The sequence below is a fragment of the Entelurus aequoreus genome, linkage group LG08 (genome assembly GCF_033978785.1).
Source record: "Entelurus aequoreus isolate RoL-2023_Sb linkage group LG08, RoL_Eaeq_v1.1, whole genome shotgun sequence".
NCBI lineage: Eukaryota > Metazoa > Chordata > Actinopteri > Syngnathiformes > Syngnathidae > Entelurus > Entelurus aequoreus.
Genome location: NC_084738.1, coordinates 55,099,961 through 55,112,254, shown reverse-complemented (window position 1 = coordinate 55,112,254; position 12,294 = coordinate 55,099,961). Strand labels below are relative to the sequence as shown.

At 45.1% G+C, this 12,294-nt stretch overlaps 1 protein-coding gene across 3 annotated transcripts; it reads right to left on the bottom strand.

The window, feature by feature from the left end:
* Positions 1-10,548, bottom strand: lrrc8aa (leucine rich repeat containing 8 VRAC subunit Aa). Of its 3 annotated transcripts, XM_062056818.1 has the most exons (4): positions 10,020-10,547; positions 2,604-4,797; positions 1,062-1,375; positions 1-898 (listed from the first exon to the last, which is right to left on the bottom strand). In XM_062056818.1, the coding sequence occupies exons 2-3, from the start codon at positions 4,785-4,787 to the stop codon at positions 1,076-1,078; spliced, it is 2,484 nt and encodes an 827-aa protein (XP_061912802.1). In that variant the 5' UTR covers positions 4,788-4,797; positions 10,020-10,547; the 3' UTR covers positions 1-898; positions 1,062-1,075. The 3 variants fall into 3 exon arrangements, with proteins under 3 accessions (XP_061912802.1, XP_061912801.1, XP_061912803.1); XM_062056817.1 differs by having other exon boundaries at positions 1-1,375; positions 10,020-10,546; XM_062056819.1 differs by lacking the exon at positions 1-898 and having other exon boundaries at positions 1,112-1,371; positions 10,020-10,548.
* Between the last annotated feature and the right edge of the window lie 1,746 nt (positions 10,549-12,294).

The window sequence follows — 12,294 nt, the reverse complement described above, 5'->3', positions numbered from 1 at the left end:
GAATGTGTACAGTTTTATTACGACAGTACAAAAGTGCAATCAGGACATAATGACGTTCAGTCGTCTATAAGCTAAAATTACAGTGTACATTCCATAAAAGAAAGTGTTCTTTAACCGTACGTATGGCTTCCTTGCGTAAAAGGAATGGGCAGCGTGTAAAAGTCGTTGGCGTTTAAGGGGTCTTGTGACAGGCGGCGCTTTGGCACATTTGCACACTCGGCTGTTTAAACAGTCATTCGCTTCCTGTTCAGTGGCCGTAAGCCGACCCCATCTCAGACCTTCACGCGTTTCCGCCAAGGCCGAGGAGCAGCAAGAACAGTGCGACTCGTGGTCACGTGACCACAGGAGCGCTTTGAATGGAGGCATTTGAGCTAAAAAAACAAATGAAGTAGAGTGAAACCTCCACATTCAAATGCCATAAGGGTCAAACTAAATGTAGTTTTATGCGGCGTTAAACTTATTTTTACTCTTGTTCCTCTGTACATTGACTGCTTGTTGCAAGTCACTTAACAAGCGTGCTTCCATTTCAATGACCCCTACTTGCACAAAAACACCACTCTTACATGGCAAACATTTTAGCGTTAAAAATAGTAAACAAGAGAAACAGCTGGTGACAATACCGCTGCCCTCCGCAACATAAAGTCTGCAGCGAATAATACTAAGTAGAGATGTTAAGGCCATGTTAGCAGCATGCTAAGCCTGAAGCGAGTGAATCATTCAAGGCTGCAAAGGCATACACTAATCTTACAGTCGGTTCCCTTTTCTCTCTTCTCGTTCATCTTTTTTGCTGTGTAAAAGTGGAACGGAGAGCTGTGGCAGCGTGTCTCCCGGTTCTCACTTTTGATCACTTTATCCGTGCGGAGCATTATGAATTATTGGAGATCCATCGTTCAGTCCACTGACATGACAGCAGTGCGGTGTTCCATGCAAAAACAACAACAAAATGATCAAAAACACACCAAAAAGCGGGCTTGGCAAAGAGCCCGGGTGGCACATCAAGGTAAAGTTGGTCTTATCTTCTGAAAAAATGTCGCCGATGTTCCTTTTGGGCCTCCACTTACCTTCACAGACAGCGTCAGTGCTCATTCATCTGGGAAATCTTCACGCTCTCCTTTTCGACGCCCAAGAGCTGCTCCTTCACTTCGGGCGGCAGCGTGTTGAAGAGCTTGTCCTCCACCACCAGGCCGCTCCTCTCCAGCAGCCGGCACTTGGACAGCTCCACGGGGAGACAATCCAGGTTGTTGCCGCGCAGCTCCAGCTGGGTCAGACCGCTGAGCTCGCCCACGCGTGACGGCAGAATCTCCATGCAGTTGTTGCCCAGAAGGAGCGTGCACAGCTTCTTGCACTCGAACAGCTCCATGGGCAGCGTCTCTATCTGGGAGGAAGGTTTATGGAAGATTTACGTTCAAGGAAATTGTATACACAACTTCAGGTCCATATTCATGACAGACCGCAACGTGCAAAAGCTAAATAAAGGTATTTGTTATAGTTGCATACACGCTACAGGTCGCAGTGCCATTTCACAAAATCTTTGCCCCGGTTTTCGGCGGAAACTATGCAAAACAGTCCACAATGGGGCCAAAGAAAGTTGTGAGTTGCAGCACTTTGACAAAGAAGGTGAGAAACACTATTGCATTCTCAAAAGAACTCGTAGCAAAGTGGCTATCATCGTCACCAAGAAGAGATTTAAATGATAGCGTTTCATTCACCATTTTTGTATATTTCATAGTTTTCTGCATGTAACTATTCCACATAAAATATATTTTGTATTCATGTTGTTGGGTATCTGGAATGCATTGATTAGATTTACAGGGTAGTGAATTTCACAACAACACATGAGTCACTTCCATTCAGATTCTTGGGATTTAAAAATCGATTCCTGATTCGACACGATACGATACTCAATACGAACAGATTTTCGCAATAATAAAATATTTTCAAATCAGGTCACAAAAGCTTCTTTTGGTTAAAAACATTTTTTTTTATCTGACTCTTCAAAAAATCTCAAATCGGAAAAATAGTCGTGATCTGGTTGTGAGTCTATTTTTTTTCCGGCACCATCAAGGATTTACGTTATTATGGGAAAATTTGCTTTGGTTTTTCGTACGACTTGGAACGGATTACAAACAAAAAACAAGTATACACACCACAGGGTGTGTATACAGACAAAGCCTAGCAGTACCACTAGTAAACTGCGTAGACAGTATTGAGATTTGTGAACAGCAGGAACTTGTTGACATGTCCTAAAAGTAAAACAACTACTCTCCTTCATTGTCTCTGGGGGAGATTTTAGATTCTAAGTGGCGCCCTCTGGTGGACTAATTGCTATCCCAATCAAACAAACAATGATGTATGGGAGTGTAAGACAGTTGAATACACAAGGTGGATAGTTCCTTAAATAGTGGCCTCCTCTCGAATTGACACCTTCTTCAGTTACTTCAATAAATAAGCACCACACTCCAAATGGAGAACTTGCTGGTGTGACTAGATGAGCTTTTCAATTAACTAACGACCTCCTGGGCACACGAGGAATTTGTACAACTGAAGATGACCTAATTCAACAATGCATGCCAACCAAAACAAAGCAGTAAACGACTTCTTACTCTGTTTGCTGTCACGGCGAAGTACTGCAGGTTGTGGAGTAAGCCCACCTTGTCCGGGATGCTGGTCAGGTCGTTGTGGCTCAAGTCCAAGAGGCGTAGCTTGAGGCAGGAGAAGAGCTCGCTGGGCAGCTTCTTGATCTTGTTCCTGTTGAGATACAGCCTCTCCAGGTTGTTCAGGGTGCCGATCTGATAGGGGATGTATATGATCTGGTTGTACCAGAGCTTCAGGCACACCAGGCGGCGCAGGTGCTGGAAGCTGATGATCTCCTCGATGGTCTTCAGGTTGTTGTCCTTCAGGTTGATCTCCTGCAGGTTGTGCAGGCTGAAGATGGAGTGTGGGATGAGCTCCAGGTCGCAGCGCACAAGCTCCAGCTCGCTCAGGTTGACCATCTTCTTCAGGCTGTTGAGCACTATTAACTTGGTGCCGTCGTTGTTGACGGACAGCTTAAGGAGGTGCGCGCTCAGATCGGTCACCACCTGCGGCAGCTTGTACAGGTTGCTCTTCAGACGGAGAACTTTGAGACGTTTGAGCTCCCGCAGGCCGTCAAGGACGATGTGGCGGCTGTTGTCGGCGCTCAGGTTGCCGGTGAGGTAAAGCTCGCTGAGATTCTTGAGGCTGTAGATCCACAGTGGGATTTCCTTGATGTCGGTGAATTTGATGTGGAGAGACTTGAGCTTCTCCCTCAGGAAAGTCAGGGCGGCAGACTCAATTTTGGCGGGCGTGTGGTAGAGCCACAACTCTCGCAGGTTGGAGAGCTTGGCGATGATGGGCGGGATGGTGACGTCGGGGATGAACTCCAGCTTGAGCCCCTCTAGCTCCACCAGGTCAAAAACGGTCTCGGGGACGCCGCTCAGCATGCACAGGTGCAACTCCAGCTTCTCCTGCGGGTTCTTGGAGATGTGCTGCCTCAGCTTCTCCAGCGTCCACTCGTTATTGAGGTTGAGCTGTCGCAGCTTGTTCTCGCTCACCTCCGACAAGAACACGGCAAAGCGCTTGGAGTACAGCGGGTCGTACTGGTCCGTCATGTGCAGCATGAAAGCAAAATCGTTCTTCAGGTCAGGGATGTCGCTGTACCGGCTGTCCTCACGGATGGCCTCGAAGGAGTAGCGCGTGAGGGAGCGCCTCAGCATCCAGCACAGCGTGTACACGGAGATGACGCCGTACGCCACCACAAGGCTGATGTAGAAGGAGGCTAAGATTTTGAAGAGCGTCGCTAACGGGTGAGCGCAATAGAAGGTGCTGAATCCCGTCAGCTTCTCCGTCTCCACTGTGCATATAACGTTGAAGCGGATGTAGAAGACGTAGTACCCGGCGTAGCTAATGATCAGCAAGAACATGATGACTTTGAAGATGGTCTGACGGATGTAAAGACGGTGAATGATGTCTCCTTCCTCCACATGGATTCTGAACTTCTTCACCTTTTCAAAAAGAGCCTTGGCCTGCTCTCCTTCCTTTTTATCCAAAACCCCCGCTTCCGATCGATCCACAATCCCTTGCTCAATTTTGGACTTTGTCCGTTGGGGCATGGGCACGCTGGCCTCAACGTCCTCGCTGGTGGACGAAGTCTTCTGGTCCAAGGCACTGTTCATCTTGCTGGTGGACGAAGTCTTCTGGTCCATGGCACCGTTCATCTTGCTGGTGGACAAAGTCTTCTGGTCCATGGCACCGTTCATCTTCCTCAAGGGTTTGGAGTCTCTCTCCTCCACGACCGTCTCAGACAAAGACCTGGTGGTCCACGGGGAGTCAAAGCACTTTAAGAGGATGTACACAAAGTGCTCCAGTTTGGAACTGGTGCGCGGGAACTTAAACCAGAAGTTACTGCAGGCCATGAAGATGAGCGTCTGGAGCAGCACCAGGTACGGAAAGTACTTGGCAAACCAGTGCAGGGTGCTCTCGTAACACACAGCGTCGATGTAGCTGTACTGCTGGCGGTCCAGCTCGTTCTGGACGCCTTTGGGCTCTAACGTGTTCGGGGTGGGCCTGGCCTCGCAGGTGTCGTTGACGGCCCTCTTGCAGGGCAGGCAGATCATCTTGTCCTGCGTGATCTGCAGCGTGCCGCCGAACACTGCGATCATCAGCATGATGATGGTGAGGTAGTCACTGAAAACATCCCACCACGGCTTCAGAATACGGTACCCCGGCTGCGTGTCGGCAATGTACCGGAGCTCTGTGATGGGAATCATGATGGATTACCTGAAGGGACAGGGAGGGATTAGCTGGTTGAATTGTGGACAGGAAATCCTAAACATCTTGTCACTTTGCTTTGTAGTTTCTCTTCCTTCTACGGGTAATACTTTTACAGCGGTACCTCAACTTAAACGTACCCCAATGTAAAAGTGTTTTGAGATAAGAGCTAATTTCATGCTTGAAGTTGTAGGGAACCGGGCCATCAGTTGGCATAGCAAATGTCACAGTAAACGTTCAGTCTTACTCGCTAACATTAGCTTATAACTAAAGATCAACACAAGTTTGCTTTTCCAATCATGGAAAGGAAGTACAGGGATGTGAAGGACAGTGCTAATAAGATGTGGATGATGTTAATTGAATTTAAAGAAAGAAATCAACAAAAACATGAGAGAGCGCGCAGCAGAGTTGGTGAAGCAGTTGGAATGTACTGAGGCAGAATGAGAAATAGCGCCAGCCAAGGACGTTATAATAATATCCCAATGGCGGTCATTTATACATGAAAATATGGAGAAGCTGCTGATGAGAAGCAGCTCAAAGGATGCAGTAGAAGTCTCCTCTCCAAGGAAAATGCCCTGCATTGTTATTACATTACTTCATAAAACTACTGTACTTGTTAGTAGTACATTTTAATTTCCCCTCAGGGATTAATAAAGTATTTCTGATTCTGATTCCGATGCTATTGCATTGTTTATCACACAGGATTTCTAAAAGTTGTTTGTTCTTTTTATAATTGGGATCTGGCGGCAGGGGGGCAAGCACAAATTAAATTGATTTCAATTGATTTCAAAGGACAACGTTGACATGAGACACAAGTGTTTGGGGTAAAGAGTTATGCCACATAACCAATTAGGCTCGTAAGTTGAGGTACTACTGCATTAGTATAGTATTGTTACACACAAACCCCAAACCAGAGAAGTTGGCACGTTGTGTAAATCGTAAATTAAAACAAAATACAATGATTTGCAACTCCTTTTCAACCTATATTCAATCGAATAGACTGCAAAGTCAAGATTCTTAAAGGCCTACTGAAATGAATTTTTTTTATTCAAACGGGGATAGCAGATCCATTCTATGTGTCATACTTGATCATTTCGCGATATTGCCATATTTTTGCTGAAAGGATTTAGTAGAGAACATCGACAATAAAGTTCGCAACTTTTGGTCGCTGATAAAAAAAAGTGAAGTGAAGTGAATTATATAACGCTTTTTCTCTAGTGACTCAAAGCGCTTTACATAGTGAAACCCAATATCTAAGTTACATTTAAACCAGTGTGGGTGGCACTGGGAGCAGGTGGGTAAAGTGTCTTGCCCAAGGACACAACGGCAGTAACTAGGATGGCGGATGCGAGAATCGAACCTGCAACCCTCAAGTTGCTGGCACGGCCGCTCTACCAACCGAGCTATACCGCCTTGCCTGTACCGGAAGTAGCGTGACGTCGCAGGTTGAAGGGCTCCTCACATTTCCCCATTGTTTACACCAGCAGCGAGAGCGATTCGGACCGAGAAAGCGACGATTACCCCATTAATTTGAGCGAGGATGAAAGATTTGTGGATGAGGTACGTGAGAGTGAAGGACTAGAGTGCAGTGCAGGACGTATCTTTTTCACTCTGACCGTAACTTAGGTAAAAGGGCTCATTGGATTACACACTTTCTCCTTTTTCTATTGTGGATCACGGATTTGTATTTTAAACCACCTCGGATACTATACCCTCTTGAAAATGAGAGTCGAGAACGCGAAATGGACATTCACAGTGACTTTTATCTCTACGACAATACATCGGTGAAGCACTTTAGCTACGGAGCTAACGTGATAGCATCGTGCTTAAATGCAGATAGAAACAAAATTAATAAGCCCCTGACTGGAAGGATAGACAGAAGATCAACAATACTACTATCAGGAGACACCGAACCAAACACTGCACCTGTAACCACACGGTTAATGCTGTGCCGCCTGTCGAAGCCTAGCAATGCTGTTGCTAACGACGCCATTGAAGCTAACTTAGCTACGGGACCTCGTCAGAGCTATGATAATAAATAAATGATAAATGGGTTATACTTGTATAGCGCTTTTCTACCTTCAAGGTACTCAAAGCGCTTTGACAGTATTTCCACATTTACCCATTCACACACACATTCACACACTGATGGCGGGAGCTGCCATGCAAGGCGCTAACCAGCAGCCATCAGAGGCAAAGGGTGAAGTGTCTTGCCCAACGACACAACGGACGTGACTAGGAAGGTAGAAGGTGGGAATTGAACCCCAGTAACCAGCAACACTCCGATTGCTGGCACAGCCACTCTACCAACTTCGCCACGCCGTCGATAAAAACATTAGCGCTCCACCTACGCCAGCCCTCATCTGCTCATCAACACCCGTGCTCAGCTGCGTTCCAGCGATCGACGGCGCAACGAAGGACTTCACCCGATCATCGATGCGGTCGGCGGCTAGCGTCGGATAGCGCGTCTGCTATCCAAATCAAAGTCCTCATGGTTGTGTTGCTGCAGCCAGCCGTTAATACACCGATCCCACCTACAGCTTTCTTCTTTGCAGTCTCCATTGTTCATTAAACAAATTGCAAAAGATTCACCAACACAGATGTCCAGAATACTGTGGAATTTTGCGATGAAAACGGAGCTGTTTGTATTGAGATACAATGTGTCCGAATACTTCCGCTTCAACCATTGACGTCACGCGCAAACGTCATCATACATAGACTTTTCAACCGGAAGTTTCCCGGGAAATTTAAAATTGCACTTTATAAGTTAACCCGGCCGTATTGGCATGTGTTGCAATGTTAATTTTTTATCATTGATATATAAACTATCAGACTGCGTGGTCGGTAGTAGTGGGTTTCAGTAGGCATTTAACGTTCAAAGTGGAAAACGTTATTTTTTGCAAATATTAGCTCATTTGTAATTTGATGCCTGCAACATGTTTCAAAAAAGCTGTGTGACAAAAAAGACTGAGAAAGTTGAGGAATGTTCATCAAACACTTATTTGGAACATCCCACAGGTGAACAGGCTAATTGGGAACAGGTGGGTGCCATGATTGGGTATAAAAGCAGCTTCTATGAAATGCTCAGTCATTCACAAACAAGGATCGGGCGAGGGTCACCACTTTGTGAACAAATGCGTTAGCAAATTGTCGAACAGTATAAGAACAACATTTCTCAACGAGCTATTGCAAGGAATTTAGGGATTTCACCATCTAAGGTCCGTAATATCATCAAAAGGTTCCGAGAATCTGGAGAAATCACTGCACATAAGCGATGGTATTACGGACCATCAATCCCTCAGGCGGTACTGCATCAAAAAGCGACATCAGTGTGTAAAGGATATCACCATACGAGCTCAGGAACACTTCAGAAATTCACTGTCAGTAACTACAGTTTGTCGCTACATCTGCAAGTGCAAGTTAAAAGTCTACTATGCAAATCCAAAGCCATTTATCAACAACACCCAGAAATGCCGCCGGCTTCGCTGGGCCCAAGCTAATCTAAGATGGACTGATGCAAAGTGGAAAAGTGTTTTGTGGTCTGACCAGTCCACATTTCAAATTGTTTTTGGAAACTGGACGTTGTGTCCTCCGGACCAAAGTGGAAAAGAACCATCTGGATTGTTATAGGCACAAAGTTCAAAAGCCAGCATCTGTGATGTTTATGGGGGTGTATTAGTGCCCAGGTCATGGGTAACTTACACATCTGTGAAGGCACCATTAATGCTGAAAGGTACATACAGGATCACGGGTACAAGCGGCCGAAATGAGTTTCCTCCGCCGGGTGGCGGGGCTCTCCCTTAGAGATAGGGTGAGAAGCTCTGCCATCCGGGGGGAGCTCAAAGTAAAGCCGCTGCTCCTCCACATCGAGAGGAGCCAGTTGAGGTGGTTCGGCCATCTGGTCAGGATGCCACCCGAACGCCTCCTTAGGGAGGTGTTTAGGGCACGTCCGACCGGTAGGAGGCCACGGGGAAGACCCAGGACACGTTGGGAAGACTATGTCTCCCGCCTGGCCTGGGAACGCCTCGGGATCCCCCGAGAAGAGCTGGACGAAGTGGCTGGGGAGAGGGAAGTCTGGGTTTCCCTGCTTAGGCTGCTGCCCCCGCGACCCGACCTCAGATAAGCGGAAGAAGATGGATGGATGGATGGATGGTACATACAGGTTTTGGAGCAACAAATGTTGCCATCCAAGCAACGTTATCATGGACGCACGCCCCTGCTTATTTCAGCAAGACAATGCCAAGCCATGTGTTGCAACAGCGTGGCTTCATAGTAAAAAAGTGCGGGTACTTGACTGGCCTGCCTGTAGTCCGGACCTGTCTCCCATTGAAAATGTGTGGCGCAAAATGAAGCCTAAAATACCACAACGGAGACCCCCGGACTGTTGAACAACTTAAGCTGTACATCAAGCAAGAATGGGAAAGAATTCCACCTGAAAATCTTTAAAAATTGGTGTCCTCACTTCCCAAACGTTTACTGAGTGTTGTTAAAAGGAAAGGCCATTCAGTGGTAAAAATGCCCCTGTGCCAAATTTTTGCTATGTGTTGCTGCCATTAAATTCTAAGTTAATAATTATTCGCAAAAAAAGATAGTTTCTCAGTTCGAACATTAAAATGTCTTGTCTTTGCAGTCTATTCAATTGAATATAAGTTGAAAAGGATTTGCAAATTACACAACGTGCCAACTTCACTGGTTGTGGGGTTTGTACTGGTTTCTTGCATATAAACCACACACTGCCCTTTAAATATGTGTGAAAAGGTAATAAACAGTTTTACTTTCATGGTCGTCTTTCCATTAGGGTAAAGTCTGCTTTAGAGAACTCCATTAGCAAATGCAAACACAATTTCGTTTCAGTTTGAAAAGCTAGTAATATCATTTTAAAAAATGCGTTAAAACCAGGTTCAACTGGTTACTGACGCGGATGACGTCAAAGAGAATATTCTTTTAAGGAAACACAGTGGAAATAAAACACAAAACATTAAAGTACTGTTGTTACATTATGATGTCTTGCAGGTGGTTCCCTCAACTACGTAAGAACACGGCCGCGGTCTTCAAATGCAATGCTACTATTATTATTAAAAATAGATTTGGGGTATGACATATTAAAATGTATATATAATATACCATAACATAAAACAATATTACACTTAACGTGTCAGTAATTTTTAAAAAAACAATTTTTTAGGGGCGACTGACAAATAGCAGGACGGTCACTTCCGGGACACACTTACCCTTGTTTTATGGACGCCGCTGTCTCTTACCTCGTCCACCCGTGAGAGACGCATGTCTCGGCGCTGAAGACAGGCGGACAGTGGTTCGGTGGAGCCAGTAGTTTGACAGCCAGGACTGTACACGCCTCCCGGACCGCTGCGTGATTGCCGCTGATTCGTCCGCTTGCTCCAACCCTCCGAAAGTAGTACATGTTTGTCTTTTTAGCTCGTGTCAAAATAAAAGCATGCGGACCGCACACCTAAACGGAAATGAACAGGGATGCAATGGCGTGACGTCATGAAGCCGCGACAACAAACTTGAACTAAAACGTCGGTGGCTTTGGATCAGACGCGTCGTTGTCATGCTGTTCCCCAGGTGTTTCAATCGTTTACTTTCAGGACGAATATTAAAACCCATGATGACTTTGCTGTGGCGTTCGCCTGCAAGGTGTGGACCAACACCTTCTTCACTTAACTGGTGTCGTCCTCTTTCCTACGATGGCTGCAGAACGAGAAGCTTCTCCTCCACTCAGAGTACTAAAACACGGCAAGCTCTGAATGGTCGGATTATTTCGACACACCTGCACCTAGTGTACACATGCAAGGTATTGTGTTGTTAACTTTTGCTGAAAGTGTTCATCCATAGGGACTGACATGTTCTGTTGTGCACGTTCAGGTTTGCAGCCTCAGGTCTATGCAGAAGATCTCCAACCAGGCCTACCAAAAGGGTGTTGTGATCGTGACATGCCAAGGATGCAAGAACCACCACATCATCGCTGACAACCTGGGCTGGTTCTCTGATTTAGAAGGGAAGAGGTTTGTGTTTACTAGGGGTGTGGGGAAAAAATCGAATCGAATTCGAATCGCGATTCTCACGTTGTGCGATTCAGAATCGATTCTCGTTTTCAAAAAATATATTTTTTTTTAATTTTTTTTTTTTCTATTAATCAATCCAACAAAACAATACACAGCAATACCATAACAATGCAATCCAATTCCAAACCAAACCCAGCAACACTCAGAACTGCAATAAACAGAGCAATTGAGAGGAGACACAAACACGACACAGAACAAACCAAAAGCAGTGAAACAAAAATGAATATTATCAACAACATTATCAATATTAGTTACAATCTCAACATAGCAGTGATTAAAAATCCATCATTGACATTATCATTAGACATTTATAAAAAATAAAAAAAAGAACAATCGTGTCACAGTGGCTTACACTTGCATCGCATCTCATAAGTTTGACAACACACTGCGTCCAATATTTTCACAAAGATAAAATAAGTCATATTTTTGGTTCGTTTAATAGTTAAAACAAATTTACATTATTGCAATCAGTTGATAAAACATTGTCCTTTACAATTGTAAAAGCTTTTTACAAAAATCTACTACTCTGCTTGCATGTCAGCAGACTGGGGTAGATCCTGCTGAAATCCTATGTATTGAATGAATAGAGAATCGTTTTGAATCGGGAAAATATCGTTTTCGAATCGAGAATCGTGTTGAATTGAAAAAAAGAATCGATTCTGAATCGAATCGTGACCCCAAGAATCGATATTGAATCGAATCGTGGGACACCCAAAGATTCACAGCCCTAGTATTTACTATTATTTACTGTGTCTACAGTCGTAACGCACACCAATGCCCCAATCAGAATCAGCTTTAGACTTAGACTCAGACAAACTTTATTGATCCAGAAGGGAAATTGTTCCACACAGTTACAAATAATGCAGGTGTAAAGTTAATACTTGCCAACCCTCCCGATTTTCCCGAGAGACTCCCGAATTTCAGTGCCCCTTCCGAAAGTCTCCCAAGTTAACCATTCTTCCGAATTTCTCCCGATTTCCACCCGGACAACAATATTGGGGGCGTGCCTTAAAGGCACTGCCTTTACCATCCTCTCTCACCTGAAAAGGAGACTATTATATATGTCTCCGTTATCCATAGGTTTATCTATAACCCATAAAGTAGTCAGGCACGGAACTATTTATCAGCGTGTGTTTATTCCAGCCGGCACGTTAATACACTGACACACAACATCCGGATTCCCATCATGCATTGCTTCAAAACCACGGCAAGTAGTAATGTCCAAAAACATAACAGACGAAGCAGAAGAACGAAGAAGAGACATGGCGACGACGAGTAAGAAGAAGAAGTACGCTTGCAAGTTCCAAAATGATTGGAAAAAATAATTTCAGTTCATCCAGGACAGCTCGAAGGGGAAGGGGTATGCTGCCTGCACATTTTGTAGATCAGACTTCTCCATTGAACACGGTGGCCGAACTAC